This window comes from Procambarus clarkii, chromosome 37 (assembly GCF_040958095.1).
Source record: "Procambarus clarkii isolate CNS0578487 chromosome 37, FALCON_Pclarkii_2.0, whole genome shotgun sequence".
Lineage (NCBI taxonomy): Eukaryota > Metazoa > Arthropoda > Malacostraca > Decapoda > Cambaridae > Procambarus > Procambarus clarkii.
In genome coordinates, this window is record NC_091186.1 from 36,982,012 (window position 1) to 37,010,007 (window position 27,996).

Here is a 27,996-nt window from a genome sequence, read left to right on the forward strand (position 1 = left end):
GGCCGATGTGTTGATATGGCGTCAGGTGACGCTGTGACGTCACAGGTGAGGGACGCTTTGCGCATTACTCCCTCGTACTTAAAAAGTACTACAGGTACTTTTTGGTTTTATTTTTGAATATGGCAGAAGTTGGACAGCTTTTCAAATCATTATAAGGGAGTGAGTTCCATAGACTAGGTCCCTTTATTTACATAGAGTGTTTACATAGATTAAGTTTGACTCTGGGGATATCAAAGAGATATTTATGTCTGGTGGGGACGTGGCCATGTGTTCTATTACATCTGTCCAGGAAGAGTTTCAGAACAGGGTTTGCAGTTAGAAAAAGGGCTTTATAAACGTAATTTACACAGGAGAATGTATGGAGTGAATTTGTTTAGCATGTTTAAGGATTTGAACAAGGGAGCTGTGTGTTGTCTGAAGGTAGAGTTATTTATTGTCCTGATAGCAGATTTTTACTGGATGATGATGGGCTTGAGGTAGTTTGCAGAGGTTGAACCCCAAGCACAAACGCCATAAGAATGATAGGGATAGATAAGTGCATAATAGAGTGAGAGGAGAGCAGAGTAGGGTACATAATATCTGATCTTAAACAGTATACCAACTGTTTTAGAAACCTTTTTAGTTATGTGTTGTATATGGGTGCGGAAGTTGAGTCTCTTGTCTAAGTATAGGCTAAGAAACTTTCCATCATTTTTATTGCTAATGTTTACATTATCTATCTGAAGCTGAATTGCATTTGTTGATTTGTTTCCAAATAAGATATAGTAGGTCTTTTCTATGTTTTGTGTGAGGTTTGTTGGTTGACATCCACAAGTAGACTTTTTTTAATTAATTGTTTACAACATTATTTAACAGGAGTGGGTTGGGGTCAGAGTAGATGAGTAGTATCATCAGCCAACAATATAGGTTTAAGTATGTTAGAGACATTAGGGAGATCATTGATGTATATAAGAAACAGGAGGGTCCTAGGATGCTGCTCTGTGGCACCTTTACGGTAATTAAGTGGTAGAGTGGGAGAGGTTATATCATTGATGGCTTCATATTGGTGTCTGTTACTAAGATAGGATCGGATATAGTTTAGGGCAAGGCCACGGATTCCATAATGGTGGAATTTAAGTAAGAGGTAGTTATGGTTAACAGTATCAAAGGCCTTTCTCAGGCCGATGAAGAGTTCAATTGGAAACTCACTTTTGTCAAGGGCTGAGAAGATTAAGTCAAGCAGACTAACAATAGCATCATTGGTACTCTTTTGGGAGCGGAAGCCAAACTGACAGGGACTTAGTATATTGAATTTTACAAGATTGGAGTAGAGCTGTTTGTAAAAAAAAAAAAAATAATTTTGATAATATAGGTAGATTCGATATGGGTCTGTAATTATTTATGTCTGCCGTGTTACCTCCTTTATGAACTGGCGTTACTCTTGCTTTTTTAAGGATATCAGGGAAGGTATGACACTCTAGGGATTTGTTGAACAGCAGTGCTATGGATGGTGCAAGGGCATGGGTGGCACGCCTGTGTACCATCGATGGTATTTCACTAATGTTCCCAGCTTTGGTTTTTAGCGAGTGAATGATGGACACAACATCTGTAGGGCTGACCGGAGAGAGGAGAAGAGAGTTTGGATAGCTGCGTGAAAGATATGTGGTAACATATGTCTGAGTCTCTGGGATTTTTCGGGCAAGGTGAGCACCAAACGATGAAAAGAAGCTATTAAATTCAGTTGCTGTTTCAAGATCTGTTGCAGGTGTATAACCATCCTTGGAGATTTTTATCTTATTATGTGAATGTTGTTTAGCTCCTAGGATGGTAGAGATGGCTCTCCATGTGCTTTTTATGTTGCCTTTTGCTTCTTTGAATCTATTCTCGTAATAGGAACGCTTTGCTCTTATTATACTATTATTATACTTATATTATATTATTATTATACTTATTATTAATTATGCGGATCAGGACATCACCTGATCAAACACATCAAACATCGTTTGACCACCATCAAACACACACACGGCGAGTCATCTACGTAGGTATTTATTGGGTGCTGGTATTCATATAACTTTTGGTGACCGTTTTTGCTGATTTTCTTCTAGAGAATGTTATTGCGAACACGTTGGTACCAAAATGAAATACATAGCTCGAGAACTAAGGTCAGGAGAGTAAAAAGAGTATACACATTTTTGTTTTGACGCTTAATTAAGGTTATTGTGAGTACTCATCGCCTGCCTAGAAACTGGAACTAGTAATTCCATCTATCATACATATCATACAAGAGGAGCCACACATCTATGGATCATCCAATAAAATCAGCAGACTTCTAGATGTTACTACTGCTCGGCTTAGACTCGGTTACAAGTATCTCTGGGAATTCTCATTATCTGCTGATGTAGACCTGACCAAATGTAAACTGTGTCAACAAAATTATTCGCACACCCTCCGTCACTATGTGATGGAGTGCGAAAAGATACATGAATTTAGAGACAATTCTATAACCAATGTTCCAGCGATGTGTCAATATTTCATTCAAAATGATCTGCTACCAGAAATTTTAGCCAAATATCCCCAGTTTGCTAACTGTAGATAACAACTAAGTGATTGTAACCTATCCACCGCTGCCCACTGGATGGGGGACGGTGTGCAGGACAAACATATAAATTTTGATACTAGCTCTCCACATATGTCAGTTGCTTAATTTAGAACCTGTACTTGAGGTCGATCTCGAACCCATTGTTGATGTGATGACTTATATTGAATTTTGTAACTAGCTCATCAAGATTGTAACTTGCTTAGCTAAATGAATTGTGGGGTTCAGTCCCTGAGCCCATTATGTGCCTCTGTAACCCTTTCCACAACCGCCCACAAGATGGGTATGGGGTGCATAATGGGGTGGGGTGTCTTGGCCAAACGTGCCACATCAAAACCACAAGTTGACATTGAATGTGAATTAACAATGAGACAAGTAAGATTTATACTAATACATTTATACTAACTCTGTTGAGCGTTGACCATTTATACATCAAATCTGTTGATGTGAGCACTTTAGTTTAGTCTGCCGTTTAAAGAAAAAAAGAGCATATCAATGGTATATCACAGAAAACGAATTTATCATAAACTCATGTATTTGTCTTATCATATTGAACTGCATTCATATTTTTAATATATAACAATATGAATATACAAATTTCTGTAAATCCCCTACCTTGTTGGAATCTGTGGAAATGAATGAGCAAATGTGCTGGCTGAAGGCGCTGAAGGAAACCACATTGGTTTCATTTTGGATACAAATGTCCATGGAAATTCAAAATGGAAACTAATTATATAGTTGAACCTGCAGAGACGAGTTTAAGAATCTGTGTTGAGAGTGATGGACACAGCCTTCACAATTATACTTCAGAGAATGTAAACATCTAAGAGTCATTAGAAATATGTGTAGAATAATAAACCCTACATTGTTTGAGTTAGGGAAAACACCATTTGTGATATATAGATACTATAGCTGTTCCTAAAGATTCACCCTTTTTTGCACCAGCAAGATAACATATAAGATTTTAAGAGTTGACGAATGTTAATATTCTTGTTTGATAAACTGTGAACTTGAGACATAGTTAATAAGAACATATTAACACAACAAAATGTTTTCAAAATCCTTAACACCACTTTCCAGCAACTTATATAATTTATATAAATTATTTTAGAGAATAATACATAAATTATATATTTAAACATGATATAGTGTTTAGTGGAATGTATAAGGAGTCAAATTGTGTTAAAAAGAGCAATTTTTAGAAAATTTGGAAAAATACTTTTTTCTGTTCAAATTATAACTAAATGGATTATAAAGGTTTCACTCAGCCAATATATATCATTCACAATTTATTAATGAATTTTACAAAAAAACACCATAAATTTTATATTTAAACATGTAAAAACTATTTGTTTTACATTTGGAAGAAAATAATTGTAGAAAAACAATTTATAATTAAACCTTTGTGTTTGGATTTTTTGAGTAAAAGTTTCTCAAAGGCTCTCCTGCACCATTCTCAATGCAAATCATTCCCACACCTATGGCAAGAGATAGGCGAACGTTGTGTAGATGATTTGTGTTTGCTGGGAAGGAGGCAGGCTGGGAAGGAGGCAGGCTGGGAAGGAGGCAGGCTGGGAAGGAGGCAGGCAGGCAGGCTGGGAAGGAGGCAGGCAGGCAGGCAGGCTGGGAAGGAGGCAGGCAGGCAGGCTGGGAAGGAGGCAGGCAGGCTGGGAAGGAGGCAGGCAGGCTGGGAAGGAGGCAGGCAGGCAGGCTGGGAAGGAGGCAGGCAGGCAGGAAGCGATATATGGGTGTTGAAGTGAATCGTGAACCACGTGACCTTTGAGAGTGTGTGTGTGTGTGTGTGTGTATGGGTTTGGGGTGGGGGGAGAGGGGGAGGTGTGTCGGTGGTGGGGGAGGGACCGGCTGACTCCATAAGCCTAACCACACTCCACAGACCTGTGACCCAGATTTGTTTCTTAAATGTACAGTACATCATCGTATATTTTAGGCAGGATGTGCCTGCAGGCTGGCAGGCAGGATGTGCCTGCAGGCTGGCAGGCAGGATGTGCCTGCAGGCTGGCAGGCAGGATGTGCCTGCAGGCTGGCAGGCAGGATGTGCCTGCAGGCTGGCAGGCAGGATGTGCCTGCAGGCTGGCAGGCAGGATGTGCCTGCAGGCTGGCAGGCAGGATGTGCCTGCAGGCTGGCAGGCAGGATGTGCCTGCAGGCTGGCAGGCAGGATGTGCCTGCAGGCTGGCAGGCAAGCTGGCAGGCAAGCTGGCAGGCAAGCTGGCAGGCAGGCTGGCAGGATGTGCCTGCAGGCTGGCAGGATGTTTCTGCAGGCTGGCAGGATGTTCCTGCAGGCTGGCAGGAAACATCCAGAGGATGTTTGCCAGACGTCTTAATAATCAGTTAGGAACAATTAAGGACTTTTATAAAGCGGATCAGGACTTCACTTATTGGTGAGTACAAACAAAACACGGTCGCATTTACGCCACGAACCTGTCGATTTTTTCCCCTAGAGTTATTCATAAATTTTTCGGAAAAATTTATTTTTACATTTCTAGTTTATTTTTTCCCCTCTATTTCTCGTATACGAACTTACATGTTAACCGACGGGTCTCGTCCCCAAGGGGTTCGGAAACCAAGTGGTGCTCTGTATTAAGGGGGAGTAACCTACAGCATCAATGGAAAACATAGCCTGGCCAAATATCAATAAGTGTCTAGGGAAGTGAAAGGCTAACAAAAAATATTCCAGTTTACTGGGCATTAACATAACATAAAAAAATTAATACAATCTATAAACTCACACTCAATGATTTATCCAGCTTCTCAAAGCTGGGCATGATCATCAACAGGTCTCAAAACTGCATACAATCAGCACTAGCTGACGCCAGGCTCTATAGTGGCGCAGTGGGACACAATCGCCTATTATGCTGCTAATACCAATACAGGGTGGTGGTGTCACAACCATTAACAAATGAGGTATGATGAATCATACACAGCACAATGGCATCACTTAAGATCCTCAGGTACCCACCTCACTAAGATATATAACAGCACCTATCACCTGGTATAAAGGATGCACAATGGTAGAACTGATCCATGGTATACATTACTGCAACATGACAAATATCCTAGCAGTCAAATGACACAAATAAGGTCACAAAACCCGGACCGTAGCGGCAACACATGCGCTCGACTGAGAAAATCAAAGAGTGACCGCCCAGAGCCATGCTGGCCGGGAGCGACACTGTATCCACCTCTATGAGTCAGCTGACTCCTCTCTTTCAAATATCTCAAGCTCATATACAGACATATCTCGATCAAGAACTTCTAATTCATATATCAACAAAATAAAGACTAATACACAACCTTACATAATAATACATATCAATAATTCAGTACATTAAAGATTATATAATGATATAAAAATATGTGAACAAAGAATTCATATTGGCAAGACATGGTAACACTGGCGGGAGAGGGGAGGAGGGGTTAAGGGAGGATTTCAAGACGTTTGCCCGCCAGCCATTATACATAAGTATACATGAATGCAATATAAAGTATATATATTGTGACGATAATCTCTTTCAAGAGAAATTGAGCCTGCTCTTCCCTACTTCAAGTTACGCCAAAGCAACAAGTATAAGATGCTACATTCAAGATACGTCACCAGTAGCACAAAACGTTTTGACCAGGAGGCAAAACGTATCCAAGATCCCCCCACTCCACACACCCTCCTCACGCCGGCTCGTCATCAAACCAGCTAACTACCCTTCACCAGCTTGCCTGCCTGTGATTGGCGACTTGCCAGCAGCGCACCTGGACATAGCCCCTCAGCGCCCTCTACACGAATCGACGTCTGAGCCTGACCAGCAATCCACTTTAGAATATTCCTTGTGCTCTTACGGATGACATCTCTCTCTGGTATACTCGCTCATTAGCTTGTATACGAAGGGAGGTTTCAGCCATAGCCGAAATTCTCAGCACCATTTTAACATTGTATTTTGTACTTCACATTGTCTTTGAATTTTCTTCATTATTTATTTAAGTTAAAAACGAAGCTATACCTAATAAATTCCCTGTAACCTACCTTACCCTTCTATTGTCAACCAATGTCTGTTTTTTTTAAAGAGCGCTGTTTGTCGACATAATTGTATTTGTGCTGCTTTTTCATCTATGTTTTCATTTCTTGTTCTCATTCTACTCATTATGCTCAATTAGTATTAAGCTTGTCATTTAAGTTTATCATGCCCGAAACGCTTTGCGTAATAGTGGCTTTAGGCATTGTATGTACTAGCTCTACCTATAAGTCAACCATTCTTGGTAAAAATTTATTGTATGTATGTACCTTACCTAAATATACATTTTATTTTATTTTATTTTATTTTAACTAATTTAACTTCCCGAGATTTGTCTTTATTTTCATTTATGTTTAAAGTAAATATATTAAAGTTTCATTGTTCATATTTTGTGTTTTACGTGTTCCTCCCTCTAACTTATCACAGACAACAGGCAAGCAGTCAATAATTTTGTTTAAAGTGTGACCGGGCTTTGACACCTGCCATTGGAGGACTGCCGAACATCAACACTCCAACACTTTCCCGTCACAATATATATACAACATGTGTATCAAAACCATGTATATGTGGTATACATCTCACAGTGCCAAAATCTAATTAAATGTTAGAGGACAATGTAATGAACAATAATGAAAGGGAAATTATACAGTATACATGACAGTAATACATCCGAGACCTAAATTTATACATTCTCCAACATAGTTCACATAATATTTCCTATACAGCATTATGTCGCATTCCATAATATAAGCATATACAGATGTTTTTCAAGCTACATGACATTAGGCTACTGCTATTCACTAGACTTCTAATATATATCCACAAATACATGGCAAGGGCTTATGGTAAAGATATATAATATCAATACCATACTGGACATATGGTATTGATAATAGGCCAATTACACTGGATTAATCTGTGTTTAGATAGGAGCTGCCTCGTATGGGCCAATAAACCTTCTGCAGTTACCCCTATGTTTCACCTCACATTTATCCCTTATGTATCCCCCCATGTTTTCACCTTTATTGTATTATCACCTGACCCAGTGTGGGTATAAAATCAACTAGTATTGTAAGATCTGTTCACTTGAGAATGAACCATGGAGGTTCGAAACGTTGTGCAAATTATATATATATAAGTGTAATACACTCTATAGTAAATCACTACTTTTCTTCACCTTAAAAGTACGAAAATGAGTTTTGGAGAACTCCTATTTCAATTAAGCCCTGATGCTAAGAAAATAGTTAGAGGGATAAAAGCCCTAAACCAGAAAATAATAAATACAGAATATACAGTCATATTCAATGAAACATGTTTGAAAGAAAACCTGCTGCCAGTATACACCAATATATAATATACATAGATATATGTGGCATACATTGGCAATACACATTTAATACTAGTGTATTGTAAAAAGAATAACTACATAAATTAATATTCGTGATACTAGGCTAATCAGCCAAGACATCACTATACAGTTTGAGCACATCATACACCAGCTACAGTATGATTATACTGGTGTATGTGTGGTCATAACACCACCTCACACCCATATGGTAATACCACAACACACCATGGTCGAGTATGGTAATATCACAACACACCATGGTCCAGTATGGTAATATCACAACACACCATGGACTAGTATGGTAATATCACAACACACCATGGTCCAGTATGGTAATATCACAACACACCATGGACCAGTATGGTAATATCACAACACACCATGGACCAGTATGGTAATATCACAACACACCATGGTCCAGTATGGTAATATCACAACACACCATGGTCCAGTATGGTAATATCACAACACACCATGGTCCAGTATGGTAATATCACAACACACCATGGTCCAGTATGGTAATACCACAACACACCATGGTCCAGTATGGTAATATCACAACACACCATGGACCAGTATGGTAATACCACAACACACCATGGTCCAGTATGGTAATATCACAACACACCATGGTCCAGTATGGTAATTTTACAACACACCATGGACCAGTATGGTAATATCACAACACACCATGGTCCAGTATGGTAATATCACAACACACCATGGTCCAGTATGGTAATATCACAACACACCATGGTCCAGTATGGTAATATCACAACACACCATGGACCAGTATGGTAATATCACAACACACCATGGACCAGTATGGTAATATCACAACACACCATGGTCCAGTATGGTAATATCACAACACACCATGGACCAGTATGGTAATACCACAACACACCATGGTCCAGTATGGTAATATCACAACACACCATGGACCAGTAACACTATGGATAATGAAATAATATATATTATATTACATTGTTACATTTTGGTGCAAAATATATACATGGCCACTTATCCACAGCTAAGTTTTATTACTCAAATTGTTCAGTGTCTGACCCTATGTGTGGAACCCGAGTGATAGTGAGGCAATGGTGATATAGCAGTGAGAATGAGGTGATGGTAATATAGCAGTGAGAGTGAGGTGATGGTAATATAGTAGATATATTGAGGTAATGGTGATACCTGTATAGCAATGACAGTGAAGTGATGGTGATATAGCAGTGATAGTGACATGATGGTGATATAGTGATAGTGAGGTGATGGTGATATAGCAGTGATAGTGAGGTGATGGTGATATAGTGATGGTGATATAGCAGTGATAGTAAGTTGGTGGTGATATAGCAGTGATAGTGAGATGATAATGATTTAGCAGTGGTAGTGTGATATTAGTGATAGTGAGGTGATGGTGATATAGCAGTGATAGTGAGGTGATGGTGATATAGCAGAGATAGTGAGGTGATAGTGATATATCAGTGATAGTGAGGGAAGAGTGGCAGCACAACACCACAGTAGTGATGGTGGTGGTACAGTGAACTAGAGTGGCAGCACAACACCACAGTAGTGATGGTGGTGGTACAGTGAACTAGAGTGGCAGCACAACACCACAGTAGTGATGGTACAGTGAACTAGAGTGGCAGCACAACACCACAGTAGTGATGGTGATGGTACAGTGAACTAGAGTGGCAGCACAACACCACAGTAGTGATGGTGATGGTACAGTGAACTAGAGTGGCAGCACAACACCACAGTAGTGATGGTGGTGGTACAGTGAACTAGAGTGTCAGCAGAACACCACAGTCCACCACAGTCACCTCCGTAATGTCACTGTGGTTGACTGCTGCCCTCACCACATCCAGGCCGCTCACCACATCACCGATGACAAGTGGCCACTGGCCACCATCCTGGCGGTCCCTGGTGGTGATGAAGAACTGGGCACTCCTGGCACTCCCCAGCGCACCCCTGACCCACACAGTTCCTGCCCGGCCTGACTCCCGGTACTGCCCCTGGAGGTCAGGCAGCAGTGGGGCTCCTCCCCAACCATCATTAAACTCGTAGTCTCCGCCCCCCACCCACTCCTCCGGCTCACCCTTGTTCCCCAGCCACAACAGTTTAGTGTTGTGGTAGGTGTGGCCCCACAGGCCCGTACACAACAACACAAACTGTCTGGCCAGCGGAGTGTCAGGGGTCAGCTGGATGGTGACCCGCCCTCTTGTTGACCCCGCCCACCCGAGGTCAAGGAACGCCAGGGTGCAGGAGGGCTCCAGCATGCCCACAACCTCACTCTCCTGCAGGAAATGAAATATATCATGCTGATAACTGTATAACAATAATGTTATCATATTAGTTATCATAACTCAGTAAGTCAGTAAGACTAGTGGGTGTAATAAAGTAACCTGGAGGGTGTGGGCGTGGGCGGGCGTGGGCTGACGCAGGAGTGGGTGGAGGTACAGCTGTCCGTCTTGTAGAGTTATCCTGGCGGAGCGGCGGCCATCTTGGTCTTCCTGGACAGCCAACACCCGGCCAGCCTCCACCAGCCTCTTGACGGCCACCACCCGGCCAGCCTCCACCAGCCTCTTGACGGGCTCACTCATCCTGCGGAGGTCCTCAACCTGTGGACAGTGTCAGCCCCATTATCACCTGTGGTCAGTGTCAGCCCCATTATCACCTGTGGTCAGTGTCAGCCCCATTATCACCTGTGGACAATGTCAGACCCAATATCACCTGTGGGCAGTGTCAGCCCCATTATCACCTGTGGTCAGTATCAGCCCCATTATCACCCGTGGTCAGTGTCAGCCCCATTATCACCTGTGGTCAGTGTCAGCCCCATTATGACCTGTACTCAGTGTCAGCCCCATTATCACCTGTGGTCAGTATCAGCCCCATTATCACCCGTGGTCAGTGTCAGCCCCATTATCACCTGTGGTCAGTGTCAGCCCCATTATCACCTGTGGTCAGTGTCAGCTCCATTATCACCTGTGGTCAGTGTCAGCTCCATTATCACCTGTGGGCAGTGTCAGCACCATTATCACCTGTGGTCAGTGTCAGCTCCATTATCACCTGTGGGCAGTGTCAGCACCATTATCACCTGTGGTCAGTGTCAGCCCCATTATCACGTGTGGTGTCAGCCCCATTATCACCTGTGGGCAGTGTCAGCACCATTATCACCTGTGGTCAGTGTCAGCCCCATTATCACCAGTGGTCAGTGTCAGCCCCATTATCACCTGTGGTCATTGTCAGCCCCATTATCACCTGTGGTCATTGTCAGCCCCATTATCACCTGTGGTCAGTGTCAGCCCCATTATCACCTGTGGTCAGTGTCAGCTCCATTATCACCTGTGGTCAGTGTCAGCCCCATTATCACCTGTGGGCAGTGTCAGCCCCATTATCACCTGTGGGCAGTGTCAGCCCCATTATCACCTGTGGGCAGTGTCAGCCCCATTATCACCTGTGGCCAGTGTCAGCCCCATTATCACCTGTGGGCAGTGTCAGCGCCATTATCCAGCCCCCCTATACTGGCAGGGGGGTTGGTGTTGGACGTGTAGCTCCAGCCCCCTCTACTGGCAGGGGGATGGTGCTGGACATGTAGCTCCAGCCCTCCTCTACTGGCAGGGGGTTGGTGCTGGACCCGAAACTCCAGCCCCCCTCTACTGCCAGGGGGTTGGTGCTGGACCTATAGCTCCAGCCCCCTCTACTGGCAGGAGGTTGGTGCTGGACCTGTAGCTCCAGCCCCCCTCTACTGGCTGGGGATTGGTGCTGGACCTGAAACTCCAGCCCCCCTCTACTGCCAGGGGGTTGGTGCTGGACCTGTAGCTCCAGCCCACCTCTACTGTCAGGGGGTTCGTTCTGGACCTGTAGCTCCAGCCAACCTCTACCGGCAAGGGGTTGGTGCTGAGTAGTAGGGATGACGGTCCCCACACGATATTTGGGGGGAAATTTTCCCCCCAAATATCGTGTGTAGACCGTCAGGGTTTTCAGGTAAATTTAGAAATATCGTGTGTAGCATGTCAGGGTTTTCAGGCGAATTTGGGGAGTCACAGATTTGGGATTAAGGATTTCTTATGAGAAAAATAATTTCTGAGATTATAGAAGTTTGTTAAGAGTTCATATGATGAAAATAATGTCATAAAAGTTTGTTAAGAGTTCTTATGGGAGAAATTCAAATATCGTGTGTAGCATGTCAGGGTTTTCAGGTAAATTTGGTCAGTCACAGATTTGGAAGTAAGGAATTCTTATGAGAAAAATAATTTCCGAGATTTTAGAAGTTTGTTAAAAGTTCTTATGATGAAAATAATTAGGAAAATCTTAAAGAATTTGTTTAGAAAATATCGTGTTTTATAACAATTTACGGCTGTTTCACCTGTTTGTTTTGGGTAAAAATATACAAAGAAACAAAACTACATCTGAAAGGTTAGGTTAAAGGGTTGGGGAATAAGAACATATGATAGAACCTACTAAATACACTAAGATTACAAGAGGTTAGGTTAAGGGGTTGGGGAATAAGAATAAATGATAACAAACATAATAAATACAACTTATGAGCAACTCGATGAACTTTAACAAATAACCCTTGATTTGCAAAAATGACCATTTGAGAAATTAGCCCTTGAAACAAGTAAATTCCCATATATAACAAAAATCCTTTGAAATGGTTAAACACCCAATCTTAAACAAATAACACTTGAAATGCAAAAATGTCTATTTGAGAAATTAACCCTTGAAATGAGTAAACGAATACGAGACAATGATTGACGAAACACAAAAGACAAGCAGGAATAATTATGTAAGTTAAATCATGTCTGGTTGGACTAGATAAGTTAGGATACATCAGTTTGGGAATGTAAGATTAAGTTAGGTAAAGCAAGTTAGGTTAGGTTAGGATAGGTAAGATAAGTTATGTAAGTTAGGTTAAGCAGGTTAAGTTAGGTAAAGTAGGTTAAGCAGGATAAGTTAGGTTAAGTTAGGTAAGTTAGGTAAGGTAAGGTAAGTTAGGTTAAGCAGGTTAAGTTAGGTAGGGTAGGTAAGTTAGGTTAGGTTAAGTTAGGTAAGGTAGGTTAAGCAGGATAAGTTAGGTTAAGTTAGGTAATGTAAGGTAAGTTAGGTTAAGCAGGTTAAGTTAGGTAGGGTAGGTAAGTTAGGTTAAGCAGGTTAGGTTAGGTAAAGTTAGGTTATGCAGGATAATTTAGGTAAGTTAGGTAAGATAGGTAAGGTAAGTTAGGATAGGTAAAGTTAGGTTATGCAGGTTAAGTTAGGTAATGTAGGTAAGTTAGGTTAAGCAGGATAAGTTAGGTTAAGTTAGGTAAGATAGGTAAGGTAAGGTAAGTTAGGTTAAGCAGGTTAGGTTAGGTAAGGTTAGGTTAGGTAAAGTTAGGTTATGCAGGATAAGTTAGGTAAGGTAAGTTAAGTTAGGATAGGTAAAGTTAGGTTATGCAGGTTAAGTTAGGTAAGATAGGTAAGTTAAGTTAGGATAGGTAAAGTTAGGTTAAGCAGGTTAAGTTAGGTAATGTAGGTAAGTTAGGTTAAGCAGGATAAGTTAGGTTAGGTTAGATAAGTTAGGTAAGATAGGTAAGGTAAGTTATGTTAGGATAGGTAAAGTTAGGTTATGCAGGTTAAGTTAGGTTATGCAGGTTAAGTTAGGTTAGATAGGTAAAGGTAAGGTAAGTTAAGTTAGGATAGGTAAAGTTAGGTTTAGGAACGTTACGTTAACTAAGTAACATTGGGTGGAGAGGATAGGTTACGTAGGTTTGAGCAGTGTAGTTCAGAGAAACAGTTTTAAGGTAAAGTGACTAAGAAAATATATTTTAACAGAAGTGCAGGTTTGGTATGAAAAGCTGAACTAGTTACATTTTGGAGAGAAATTTTATGACTGAAGATGTCTTAAAGAATAACATGATGGAAGAAGGAGAGTTTCTTTGATGAACGAAGGTGTCTTAGAGAACAACTTTTGGAGAACGAAGGTGAATTAGAGATCACTTTGATGACTCTGAGAATAACTTTGATCAACGATGATGGATTGGAAAGTTTCTCTAATGAACGAAGGTGACTTAGAGATTAACTTTTATGATTTAGAGAACATCTTTGATGTCTTAGAGAACAAGATTGATGTCTTAGAGAACAACTTTGATGAACAAAGATGTCTTAGAAAGCTTCTCTGATGAACGAAAAGATACTTAGAGAATAACTTTGATGACTGTATTTAACTTTTTGATGGCTCTGAGGACAGTTTTTGTTGAACGAGGATGTCTCAGAAGGCTTCTTTGAATAACAAAGGAGACTCTGAGAATAACTTTTGATGACTCTGAGAATGACTTTGTCTTAAAGAATAACTTTTATGCCTCGAGAGGTGTCTTTGAAGTCTTAAAGGATGTTTTTGATGTCTCAAAGGATGTCTTTGAATGCAACTTTGGTGTCTTTGAGTAAGTCCTTGATGTATTGAAGAGTGTCTTTGATTTCTCGAAGAGTAACTTTGGTGTCACGGAGAGCACCTTTGACTATTTTTCTTACTTAACGACATATAATTTTTACGAAAGTGCTGAAAAAGTTACATTTGACTATTTTTCTTACTTAGCGACACATAATTTTAGTTAGGAACAATGATGAATATGACTATTTTAGCGAAGTGAAAGGTTACTTTAGTTAAAATAATAAATAAATAAATATGTTTATTCAGGAAAGGTACATACATACAAGTGATGTTACATTAATGGATCGATATATAGATAGAACTAGTACATACAATGCCTAAAGCCACTATTACGCAATGCGTTTCAGGCAGGAAAAACATTAATATCTAGAACTTAATACTAATTGAGCATAAAGAATAAAATGTGTTGGGAACAAATACAAATAAAGATAAAAAAAGGAGGAACATGACTGAAAAAGCAGCACAAATACAATAGGTTGACAAACAGTGTTGATAAAAAAAAAATAACAGACATGGGTTGACAATAGAGGGGTAAGGTAGGTTACAGGGAATTTATTAGGTAGTGTTTAGTTTTTATCTTAAACTGGTTGAGAGAGGTACAGTTTTTAACATGGTTGGGAAGATCATTCCACATTCTGGGTCCCTTGATTTGTAGAGCATTTCTAGTTTGATTAAGTCGTACTCTTGGAATATCAAAACTGTATTTATTTCTGGTGTGGTGCTCATGGGTTCTGTTACAACCTTCAATGAAGCTTTTGAGGTCAGGATTGGCATTACAGTTCAGCGTTTTATATATGTATAATACACAAGAGAGAATGTGCAGTGACTTAATATCTAACATATTCAGAGATTTGAGTAGGGGTACCGAGTGATGTCTGGGGCCAGAGTAGGATATTGTCCTAATAGCAGCTTTGTGTTGAGTAATTAGAGGACGTAAATGATTTTGGGTATAGAACCCCAAGCACAAATACCATAGTTGAGATATGGATAGATGAGGGAGTAATAGAGAGTAACCAGGGCAGGGCGGGGTACATTATATCTGATCTTAGAAAGAATGCCAACAGTTTTTGAAACTTTTTTTTTATATATTTAGAATGTGTCCCTGGAAATTCAGCTTGTGATCAATGAGAACGCCAAGGAATTTTCCATCGAATTTGTTACAAATTTGGGTATTGTTTATTTTGAGATTTATTTGATTAGAGGATTTATTGCCAAACAGAATATAGAAAGTTTTGTCAATGTTAAGGGTGAGTTTGTTGGCAGTTAGCCAAAGATGGACTTTATTTAGCTCAGTATTTACTGTGGCATTTAGAGCAAGGGGGTCAGGACTGGAGTAAATGAAGGTTGTGTCGTCAGCAAATAGAATAGGTTTGAGGTGTTGGGAGGCATTTGGAAGGTCATTAATGAAGATGAGAAAGAACAGTGTTGGAAAGAGGCTACACATGCCTATTTCAGATGAGAGAAGTGATATTTCAGTTAAGAAATGACAGGGAAACATGATGAAGTAACTATTTTTTAGTTGACTGATGAATACTTTTAGTTAAGCAAAAGACAAAACATGATGAACATGACTTTTCTGATGATTGGCGGATAATTTTTTAGATAAGAAATGACAATGAAACATGATGAACACGGTTATTTTCTGTTGACTATGGAATAAGTTTAGTTAGGAAATGATGAAAGTTATTATTTTTAGTTGAATGGCGATGGATAAAGTTAGTTATGAACAGTGTTGGAAAGATTCCTTTGACAATTTTTAGCTAAGAGAAAGGTTGTTTTAGTTAAGAACGGCGTTGAATGAGATTAATCCTGACTATTTTTGGTTGATTGACAAGTAATTTTTAGTTAAGAAGTTACAAGAAAGGTTTGTCTTTGTAAATTTGGAACTGAATAAAGTGTAGATTTGTTTAAGAACAGGGTTGGTAGAACTATTAAGTTGACTACGAGAATTACTTTGACATAGTTTTGCAAATAAAACTGGGTGACTAAAATTGTTGAGGGAACTGTATTGCCGATGATAATATTTGACAAAGAACTAGTTAGTGAATGGAAAAAAACAAATTGGTTTAAAGAAACAGAGAACATAAAAAATTGAGGATAAGTAAGGGAATGAACACAGTGAACATACGGTGAACACAGAAAACATGTAAGAAAAAGTTGATGAATAGAGTGAACATGCGGGGAATATGAACTTATAGAGAATATGAAGACATGATAAGGAACATAGGGAATACAAAGAATGAACACTGAACATGTGAAGAACAAGCTAAGAACATTGAGAACATGAATACTGAGTATAAAAGTTATAGAGAACATGTAAGGGACTGTAATGAACGTGGGGGAAAAATGGTAGAAAACAGAAAAAATTGAGAAAAACAGGTGAAAAAATTTGAACTGAGCATGCTGTGAACATTTGTAGAACATGGAGTGAACACAGATAACATGGAAAAAATGTGAAGAACACAGCTGAAAATAGAGAAAATAAGCAAATACAGTATGATTATTGAAGGTTTGGATACGTTGGGGATGAGAAGGTAAAGGAGGGAAAGGGTAAGGTGATTACTCTGATAAAGAGTAAGGCTGGAGAGGGACTTGATTGGATATATTTATGTTCGATGATCTAAGACAGAGGAAATGGAGCTTGGCTAATGTCCTGATTAATTTTACTATGTTAGAAGTAAGGTGATCTTAAAATCTCAGGTGATTTAGTTGGATAATAAAGAACTTGTATAAAATGAGATAAGCGGGGAACAAGAGTTGAAACTCGGTAACTGAACTGGCTTTTATTTACTATGTCTGAAAATGTAGTTGGCTGTTTAAATCTCAGTGGGATTTGGATTGATTGTAATGAATTTACAGGAGTGAACTTGGACAAAGGACGAGAGCTAGAGTTTTATAATTGTTTACATCATATTTACTATGTCTGAAATACAGAGGGTAAAAATTTCAGGGGAATTGATAGGATATTAACAAAGACTTGAGGGGGAAGTAGGGTGGGGGATGAGAGCTGGAGCTCAGTAATTGACTTGATCTTATTTACTGTGTCTGAATTACAGAGGGTTAAAATTTCAGGGAATTTGATTATGTATTAACGAAAATACGAGAGAGCGCTAAGGCGGAGGATAAGAGCTAGAGTTTAGTCAATGTGTTTTCCTTACTTACACAGTTAGAAGTATGGCGGGTTAAAATTTAATGAAAATAATAGGTTAATAACGATGATGTGCGAGGGAACTAATGCGGGGACATGAGCTAAAGTTTGGTAATTGACTCGGTTGATTTGAGCAAACTGTCTTGTTTAATGTATGGAACTAGCATTACGAAGTCTATATAGCTGTACGGATTTGTGAAAGAACAATATTAATGATAATGAATAGGGAGAGTAAGGTGTCAGGTAGAGAGACTGGTCTAGATAAGATCGTGACGATAAGATAACAGCAGCGTGGGGGTCGCACGCCCCCCACGCATTGGGGGGCGTGCGGGGGCGACCGCACGCCCGCGTGGGGGTCGGTGTAGGTGACGCGGGAGTGAGATGCAGGGTGGGTGCGAGGTAGGAACAGGTGTTGCGGTGACGCTAAGATAATGTAAGATTACGGAGATGACCCCTGCTTTGTGAGATAGGGATGGAGGTAGTGGCTACATGTGTAAACGCTATCTAAACTGACATTCTTACAGAGATGAGGAGTGAATAGGACGGATATTATACAAGCGGATTGAGGAGCGAGCTTTTTAGAACTTCAGGATAAAATGAGTCGTTTATTATAAATTGCGTAAACTAAAAATTAGACGACTAAATAAAAATAAATATGTTTATTACCGCCTAATGTATATAAATTATTACGGTGGTGAACGCTGACAATGACAGGTAGATGACAGGGCAGGTAATCAGGTGTTGAAGGCCTCGGGCAGATAGCCTGAGGCAGGTAGCCTGGGGCGGCTTAGATAGGCTCGGAGGCAGCTTCAGTATTAAAGGTTACATTGAGATGCCTCGGTTGATTTGTGTAAAACTGTGTGGTTAATGAAAAAGGAACAAACACTTCGATGTCAGAAAATAGCTGTAAGGACTTACGAAGAAAGAAAAATATGAAAAGGAGAGAGGTGTACTGAAACAGGACGAGAGAGGGGGGAGGGACGGTCCAGATATTATGGAGAAGATAAGATTAAGGAGGTGACCTGATGGCAGCGTCTCGCCGGCGGCGTAAGGTAAACACAGGTGAGGCGAGAGATTGTGAGGTAAGGGGGAGGGAGGGGGTGTGAGGTATGAGCGGGAGATGCAGGGGGAGGGGAAGGCAGTGAAATGATTCAGATATATAGCAATATACTAGTTTCTAAGTAAGAATCCTACTTAAATGTATAAGGCCTAAATATCGGTTTATTATCGGTAGGAACTCTGAAAACTTCTCCCATAAGAACTCTTAACAAAACTCGTATGACATTATTTTCATCATAAGAACTTTTAATAAACTCATATGACATTATTTCATCATAAGAATTCCTTAATTCCACATCAGTGACTTGAATTTTGCCCAAAGGAACTCTTAACAAACTCGTATGACATTATTTTCATCATAAGAAACCTTAACAAACTTCTAAAATCTCAGAAATTACTCCCTCATAAGAATTCCTTAATTCCAAATCTGTGACTAGCCCAATTCGCATGAAAACCCTGGCAGTCCAGGGGCCCTTTTTTTCCCAGAAAAAAAAGGGCCGCTGGACTGCCATCCCTACTACTGTGCTGGATCTGTAAGTCCAGAAACCCCCTCTACTGGCAGGGGGTTCGTGCTCGACCTGTAGCTCCAGCCCACCTCTACTGGCAGGCGGCTGGTGCTGGACCTGTAGCTCCAGCTCCCCCTCTACTGGCAGGGGGTTGGTGTTGGACCTGTAGCTCCAGCTCACCTCTACTGGCAGGGGGTTGGTGTTGGACCTGTAGCTCCAGCCCACCTCTACTGGCAGGGGGTTGGTGCTAGACCTGTAGCTCCAGCCCACCTCTACTGGCAGGGGGTTGGTGCTATACCTGTAGCTCCAACCCCCACCCCTCTCTCTACTGACAAGGGGTTGGTACTAAACGTGTAGCTCCAGCCCCCCCCTGCTGGCAGGGGGTTGGTGCTGGACCTTTAGCTCCAGCCCCCCTTCAACTGGTAGGGGGTTGGTGCTGGACCTATAGCTCCAGCCCCCCTTCTACTGGTAGGGGGTTGGTGCTGGACCTGTAGCTCCACCCCCCCCACTCTACTGGGGGTTGGTGCTGGACCTGTAGCTCCACCCCCCCCCCCCACTCTACTGGCAAGGGGTTGGTGCTGGACCTGTAGCTCCACCCCCCCCCACGCTACTGGCAGGGGAATGGTGCTGGACCTGTAGCTCCACCCCCCCCCCCCACGCTACTGGCAAGGGGTTGGTGTTGGACCTGTAGCTCCAGCCCCCCCTCTACTGGCCGGGGGATGGTGCTGGACCTGTAGCTCCAGCCCCCACTCTACTGGCAGGGGGTTGGTGCTGGACCTGTAGCTACAGCCTCCCTCTACTGGCAGGGGATTGGTGCTGGACCTGTAGCTCCAGCCCCCATCTACTGGCAGGGGGTTGGTGCTGGACCTGAAGCTCCAGCCAACCTCTACTGGCAGGGGATTGGTGCTGGACCTGTAGCTCCAGCCCCCATCTACTGGCAGGGGGTTGGTGCTGGACCTGAAGCTCCAGCCAACCTCTACTGGCAAGGGGTTGGTGCTGGACCTGTAGCTCCAGCCCACCTCTACTGGCAAGGGGTTGGTGCTGGATCTGTAAGTCCAGAAACCCCCTCTACTGGCAGGGGATTGGTGCTGAACCTGTAGCTCCAGCCCTCCTCTACTGGCAGGGGGTTGGTGCTGGACCTGTAGCTACAGCCTCCCTCTACTGGCAGGGGGTTGGTGCTGGACCTGTAGCTCCTGCCCCCCTCTACTGACAGGGGGTTGGTGCTGGGCCTGTAGCTCCATCCCCCCTCTATTGGCAAGGGGTTGGTGCTGGACCTGTTGCTCAAGCGCCCCTCTATTGGCAGGGGGTTGGTGTTGGACCTGTAGCTCAAGCCCGCCTCTAATGGCAGGGGGTTGGTGCTCGACCTGTAGCTCCAGCCTACCTCTACTGGCAGGGGGTTGGTGCTGGACCTGTAGCTCCAGCCCACCTCTACTGGCAGGGGGTTGGTGCTGGACATATAACTCCAGCCCCCTCTACTGGCAGGAGGTTGGTGCTGGACCTGTAGCTCCAGCCCCCCCACCTACTGGCAGGGGGTTGGTGCTGGACGTGTAGCTCCAGCCGCCCCCCCCTACTGGCAGGGGGTTGGTGCTGGACCTGTAGCGCCAGCCCCCCTTCTACTGGCAAGGGGGTGGTGCTAGACCTGTAGCTTCACCCCCCCCCCCACTCTACTGGCAGGGGGTTGGTGCTGGACCTGTAGCTCCAGCCCTCCTCTACTGGCAGGGGGTTGGTGCTGGACCTGTAGCTACAGCCTCCCTCTACTGGCAGGGGGTTGGTGCTGGACCTGTAGCTCCAGCCCCCCTCTACTGACAGGGGGTTGGTGCTGGGCCTGTAGCTCCATCCCCCCCTCTATTGGCAAGGGGTTGGTGCTGGACCTTTAGCTCCAGCCCCCCTCTACTGGCAGGGGGTTGGTGCTGGACCTGTAGCTCCAGCCCCCCTCTACTGGCAGGGGGTTGGTGCTGGACCTGTAGCTCCAACCCCCGTCTACTGGAAGGGGGTTGGGGCTGGACCAGTAGTTCCAGCCTCCCTCTACTGGCAGGGGGCTGGTGCTAGACCTGTAGCTCCAGCCCCCTCTTTACTGGCAGGAGGCTGGTGCTGGACCTTTAGCTCCAGCCCCCCTCTACTGGAATGGGGTTGGTGCTGGACCAGTAGTTCCAGCCTCCCTCTACTGTCAGGGGGGTTGGTGCTGGACCAGTATCTCCAGCACCCCTCTACTGGCATGGGGATGGTGCTGGACCTGTAGCTCCAGCCCCCCCCCCCTCTACTGGCAGGGGGATTAGTGCTGGAACTGTTGCTCAAGCGCCCCTCTATTGGCAGGGGGTTGGTGTTGGACCTGTAGCTCAAGCCCCCCCTCTAATGGCAGGGGGTTGGTGCTAGACCTGTAGCTCCGCCCCCCCCCCTCGACTGGCAGGGGGTTGATGCTGAACCTGTAGCTCCATATCCCCCCCCCCTCTCTGCTGGCAGGGGGTTGGTGCTGAACCTGAAGCTCCAGCCCCCCCTCTACTGGCAAGTTGTTGATGCAGGACCTGTAGCTCCAGCCCCCTCAACTGGCAGGGGGTTGGTGCTGGACCTGTAGCTCCAGCCCCCCTCTACTGGCAATGGGTTGGTGCTGAACCTGTAGCTGCAACCCTCCCCTCTACTGGCAGGGGGTTGGTGCTAGACCTATAGCTCCAGGCCGCCTCTACTGGCAGGGGGTTCGTGCTGGACCTGTTGCTCCAGCGCCCCTCTATTGGCAGGGGGGTTGGTGTTAGACCTATAGCTCCAACCCCTCCTCTACTGGCACAGGGTTGGAGCTGGACCTGTACCTCCAACCCCCCTTTACTAGAAGATGTTTGAATCTGGACCTGTAGCTCCAGCCCCACCTCTACTGGAAGGGGGTTGGTGCTGGATCTGTAGCTCCAGCCCTCCCCTCTACTGGCAGGGGGTTGATGCTGGACCTGTAGCCCCAGCCCCCCCTCTACTGGCAGAGGGTTAGTGCTGGACCTGTAGCTCCAGCCCCCTCTACTGGCAGGAGGTTAGTGCTGGACCTATAGCTCCAGCCCCCCCCCCCCCCTCCCTCTATTTGAAGGGGTTTGGTGCTAAACCTGTAGCTCCAGCCCCCTCTACTCGCAAGGGGTTGGTACTTGGCTTGTAGCTCCAGCCTTCCTCTACTGGCAGGGGAGTTTGTCCTGGACCTGTAGCTCCAGCCCCCCCTGTACTGGCAGGGGGTTGGTGCTGGACCTGTAGCTCCAGCCCCCCTGTACTGGCAGGGGGTTGGTGCTGGACCTGTAGCTCCAGAACCCCTGTACTGGCAGAGGGTTGGTGCTGGACCAGTAGCTCCAGCGTCCCTCTACTGGCAGGGGGGTTGGTGCTGGACCTGTATCTCCATTCCCCCCTCTACTGGCAAGGGGTTGGTGCTGGACCTGTTGCTCCAGCGCTCCTCTATTGGCAGGGGGTTGGTGCTGGACCTGTTGTTGGAAATTTCCAACACTAATAAACTACTATTGTATTATAATAAATCATTATTATTATATTATAACTACAGCAGTCACTAAATTTACTAACAGTAGTGTCAACATAAACTAACCATTGCATCTGCGTATTAATGCTAGAATTCTCACTAAATGGAGCAGCAACCTTGCGTCAGATAATGTCTAAACACATTTATTACCAATGTGTTAGAGAATTGAATGTGGTTCTCTAAAATCATCAGTATTCTGTGTGATAATTACTTACGGATAACATAACTCCCAATAATCTTAAATCGAGAGTTATTAGTTAAATTATTCTGTTGTAACATTTTCTTCAGTCTCACACGAATGTCATAGAGAAATAAAATCTTCTCCATTTCTCGTTTAAAACCATAAAACGAGAATGCGATAATATTTAAACCCCTATAATTGCAACCCAGTCCTCATTAAAGTATTTCATCCATAATCGCGCGAAAAGGAATTATTCGTGATTAATAATTTCTGTGGTGAATGCGAGAGCCGGGTTGAGGGAGGCGGCGACGCCATTGTAGAGCGAGCGTGCCTGGACAGCGTACGAGAGAGAAGGGTCCTGGTGTCAAGAGTGGTGAGACACGTGGCGATTGGGAGTTATCAGCAAGAATTACACTGATACCCAACTACTGTAACCCCGCGATTATCCGGGATTCAAACATCCGGAAAACGCCCTTATACGGCCAAAATCGTGATCGGATAAAGTTATCACAATATCCGGCCAAAATGGCCACAGGAACCGGATAAAAGCTGGTTTGGCCTGGATGAATATTCGGCCATACCGTATTAATCCCGTCTGTGGCTCTAGACGCATGGTGGAGGAGGGGGTGGGGAGGGTGGGAGGGGTGCGTATGAAGGGACCACCTGGGTACAGGAATTACCATTAATTTTAGAACACTTAATCATAGCCAAAAACAAATTAAATAAGTACTAGTTATTATGTATTAACAAATAAATAAGTTTCCTAAAAGTAATGCGCACAGGCTGAAGTTTCCTTCAAAAATATTGTGAGTTTTTTTTCCTCCTGGCGACCTACGTAACGCGCTATAGCTGCCCCACCCCAAGTGGACCCGTCCAACACTGGTCAACCCATGTGCATCCGTCCCTCGTGTTATACACAGTGCTACGCCATTAGTGAAATATTTTTTTAAATAACTTTTTTATTTTCATAGTAACTTTGAACATTTTTGGCCAAGATTATGTCCGGTAGCAGCATCAATCGTTCTGGAGGTGTTAAGAGGAAGAAAGTTGTCTTAACAATTAAAGACAAGTTACTGTTATACACCTCAACCAGTGCGGCGTCACAGTGCTGCTCCATTAGTGAAATATTTTTTTAAATAACTTTTATTTTCATAGTAACTTTGAATATTTTTGGCCAAGACACTGTCTGGTAGCAGCATCAATCGTTCTGGAGGTGTTAAGAGGAAGAAGGTTGTCCTAGCAATTAAAGACAAGTTATGTGTTGTTCAACCAGTGAGGCGTCACAGGCAGCCAAATGCCTTCAACAAGTGAGGCGCCATAGGCAAGCCAAGCGCCTTCAACAAGTGAGGAGCAAGCAAGCAAGCGCCTTCAATAAGTGAGGCGCCATAGGCAAGCCAAGCGCCTTCAACAAGTGAGGAGCAAGCAAGCAAGCGCCTTCAACAAGCGAGGCGTCACAAGCAAGCCAAATGCCTTCAACAAGTGAGGCTTCACAGGCAAGCCAAGCGTCTTCAACAAGTGAGGACATGCAAGCGCTTCAACAAGTGAGGCCCATGCAAGCGCCTTCAACAAGCGAGGCCTCACAGGCAACCCAAATGCCTTCAACCAGTGAGGCTTCAGCAGCTGGCAGTCAAAACTAACTTTGCTTAATGAACTATACAGTAATTTTAAGTGTTGTGTTAGTATAGGTTACGTAAATTGTTAAGAATTCTTAACTTCAAGATGTGTGGCATCAATCAAGAAGACGAACACCAACAAAGTAAGTTGAGGTTTCTAGTTGAATATTTAATAATTATATGTGGCAAGGCAATTCAAATTATGTTGTTTGTAGTATAAAAGTAGTTGGAAATTGTCACTTTTGGACTCGTAGGTGAAAAAGTACCATTATCCGAAAAATGTGATAATCCGGCTGGGGGTCCTTCCCATATAGTCCGTATGATCGAGTGGAGACAGTAATAGTGAATAATTATTCTTCCACGTGCTCCATAGTGCTCAGCCAACTAATAACGCGTCGATAATTAAAGCCAAAACTCACAAATACGCGTACAACGACGTGAACGTTTGGGACTGGCAGACGCGATATCGTAGACTTCAGTAGTACCTACACTCACGTTAAGTATAGTTTCTTTCTTGATGCATCATTTAAGATCGTATATTTGTGAGAAGTCTGTCTTTACATAGTGAGACGACCCCATATCCAATGTTAGTACCACATCGGCATTTCTTCTATTTTCATGAATATTGAGATTAAAAGTAGCCTATTCCAATGCTACTTAATATTCTTTAATTTTCAGCTCGTATGTGAGGAGTCATCGAGTCGTTTTCTTCATTCGTGTTATTCACCTCTAATTCCTTCTATGTGGAGATCCTGAGATCATGAGGACGAATCACAAAACGATGTCATAGAAATCGTCTTAAAGCTAAGACTCTTTGTACACATTTAATTCCTCCAATTTAATTCTTATACAAATTTTGTAGGATCATTATATTAAATATTATTACCAGATATGATGATTGGAAATTCATGTGTTTGCTTAGACGGTTGCTCCGTAATTTAATAATCATTAATATTTACAATTTGAGTTTACATATTTGAATCTACAGCATTTTAGATCATATTATTATTTACTCAGCAATGAACTGGTGACGAACCACACTAGTTCCTAGACGTATATGAAGTTCTAGTAATACCCCCCAATGTAGGTGTTTGAGGCTCTGACTTTAGTTAATTAATCATACAGTCCATTCATTATTTCAAGTGATTATCCTTTCTAATAATTGTCCATAGACACTAGTTCCCTAGTGTTATTCTAATGATCACTTTTATTAGTTTTCCCTCTTTTCTCAAAAGTGGGTGGTCCTTCGTTATCAAATTAAATCAGTAAAAATTGAATAATTGAGTCAAGCCCCAGATATCCCACACCTGTAGCTCCAGCCCCCTCAACTGGCAGGGGGTTGGTGCTAGACCTGTAGCTCCAGGTCACCTCTACTGGCAGAGGGTTGGTGCTGGACCTGTAGCTCCAGCCTCCCTCAACTGGCAGGGGGTTGGTGCTGGACCTGTAGCTCCAGCCCACCTCTACTGGCCGGGGGTTGGTGCTGGACCTATAGCTCCAGCCCCCCTCTACTGGCAGGGGGTTGGTGCTGGACCTGTAGCTACAGCCCCCCTCTACTGGCAGGGGTTGGTGCTGGACCTGTAGCTCCAGCCCCCCTCTACTGGCAGGGGGTTGGTGCTGGACCTGTAGCTCCAGCCAACCTCTACTGGCAGAGGGTTGGTGCTGGACCTGTAGCTCCAGCCCCCCTCAACTGGCAGGGGGTTGGTGCTGGACCTGTAGCTCCAGCCCACCTCTACTGGCAGAGGGTTGGTGCTGGACCTGTAGCTCCAGCCCCCCTCAACTGGCAGGGGGTTGATGCTGGGCCAGTAGCTCCAGCCTCCCTGTTCTGGCAGGGAGGTTGGTGCTGGACCTGTATCTCCAGGACGCTTCTACTGGCAAGGGGTTGATCCTGGACCTATTGCTCCAGCGCGTCTCTATTGGAAGGGGGTTGGTGCTGGACCTGTAGCTCAAGCCCCCCCATTACTGGCAGGGGGTTGGGGCTGGACCTGTAGCTCCTGCCCCCTTCTACTGGCAAGGGGTTGGTGCTGAACCTGTAGCTCCAACCCTCCCCTCTACTGGCAGGAGGTTGGTTCTGGACCTGTTGCTCCAGCGCCCCTCTATTGGCAGGGGGTTGGTGTTAGACCTATAGCTCCAGCCCTCCCCCCCTCTACTGGCAGGGGGTTGGTGCTAAACCTGTAGCTCCAACCCCCCCCCCCCTCTACTGGCAGGGGATTAGTGCTGGAACTGTAGCTCCAGCCCCCCTCTACTGGCAGGGGGGTTGGTGCTGGACCTGTAGCTCCAGCCCCCCTCTACTGGCAGGGGGTTGGTGTTAGACCTGTAGCTTCAGCCCGCCTCTACTGGCAGGGGGTTGGTGCTGGACCTGTAGCTCCAGCCCACCTCTACAGGCAGGGGGTTGGTGCTGGACCTGTAGCTCCAGCCCCCCTCTAATGGCAGGGGGTTGGTGCTGGACCTGTAGCTCCAGCCCCCCTCTACTGGCAGGGGGTTGGTGCTGGACCTGTAGCTCCAGCCACCCTCTACTGGCAGGGGTTGGTGGTGGACCTGTAGCTCCAGCCTCCCCTCTACTGGCAGGGGTTGGTGCTGGACCTGTAGCTCCAGCCCCCCTCTTCTGGCAGGGGGTTGGTTCTGGACCTGTAGCACCAGCCCTCTCAACTGGCAGGGGGTTGGTGCTGGGCCTGTACCTCCAGCCCCCCTCTACTGGCAGGGGGTTGGTGCTGGACCTGTAGCTCCAGACCCCCTCTACTGGCAGGGGGTTGGTGCTGGACCTGTAGCTCCAGCCCACCTCTACTGGCAGGAGGTTTGTGCTGGACCTGTAGCTCCCGCCCCCACCTCTACTAGCAGGGGGTTGGTGCTGCACCTGTAGCTCCAGCCGACCTCTACTGGCAGGGGGTTGGTGCTGAACCTGTAGCTCCCGCCCCCTCTACTGGCAGGGGGTTGGTGCTGGACCTGTAGCTCCAGCCCCCCTCTAATGGCAGGGGGTTGGTGCTGGACCTGTAGCTCCAGCCCCCCTCTACTGGCAGGGGGTTGGTGCTGGACCTGTAGCTCCAGCCACCCTCTACTGGCAGGGGTTGGTGGTGGACCTGTAGCTCCAGCCTCCCCTCTACTGGCAGGGGTTGGTGCTGGACCTGTAGGTCCAGCCTCCCCTCTACTGGCAGGGGGTTGGTGGTGGACCTGTAGCTCCAGCCTCCCCTCTACTGGCAGGGGTTGGTGCTGGACCAGTAGCTCCAGCCCTTACCTCTACTGGCAGGGAGACTGGTGCTGGTCCTTTAGCCGCAGCCCCCTTCAACTGGCAGGGGGTTGGTGCTGGACCTGTAGCTCCAGCCCCCCTCTACTGGCAGGGGGTTTGTGCTGGACCTGTAGCTCCAGCCCTCCCCCCCTCCACCTCTACTGGCAGGGGGTTAGTGCTGGCATTGTTTGGGAGTTTGTGGCAGTTTTAAGGCTTCAGTCTCTTTGTACCCAGCAGTGGTCTGATTTGGTTCGCTGTCTTCCTAGATTCAACGTCCTCCCAGCGAGCATAAGAAATATTGCCAGAACAACCGTGGACATCTCCAAGAGGAAACTAGATTGTTTCCTCCAAGGAGTGCAGGACCAACCGGGCTGTGGGGGATATGTGGGCC

At 44.6% G+C, this 27,996-nt stretch overlaps 1 protein-coding gene across 2 annotated transcripts in view; it reads right to left on the reverse strand.

The window, feature by feature from the left end:
* Positions 1-5,261: 5,261 nt before the first annotated feature.
* The window catches only part of LOC138372107 (uncharacterized), an 88,237-nt gene continuing 65,502 nt past the window's right edge, over positions 5,262-27,996 (reverse strand). For both annotated transcript variants that reach the window (XM_069337395.1, XM_069337396.1), the window contains 2 exons: positions 10,355-10,570; positions 5,262-10,246 (listed from right to left, as the gene is read on the reverse strand). In XM_069337395.1, coding sequence (XP_069193496.1) covers positions 9,734-10,246; positions 10,355-10,570 — 729 coding nt within the window. In that variant the 3' untranslated portion in view covers positions 5,262-9,733. The remainder of the gene's footprint in view (positions 10,247-10,354; positions 10,571-27,996) is intronic.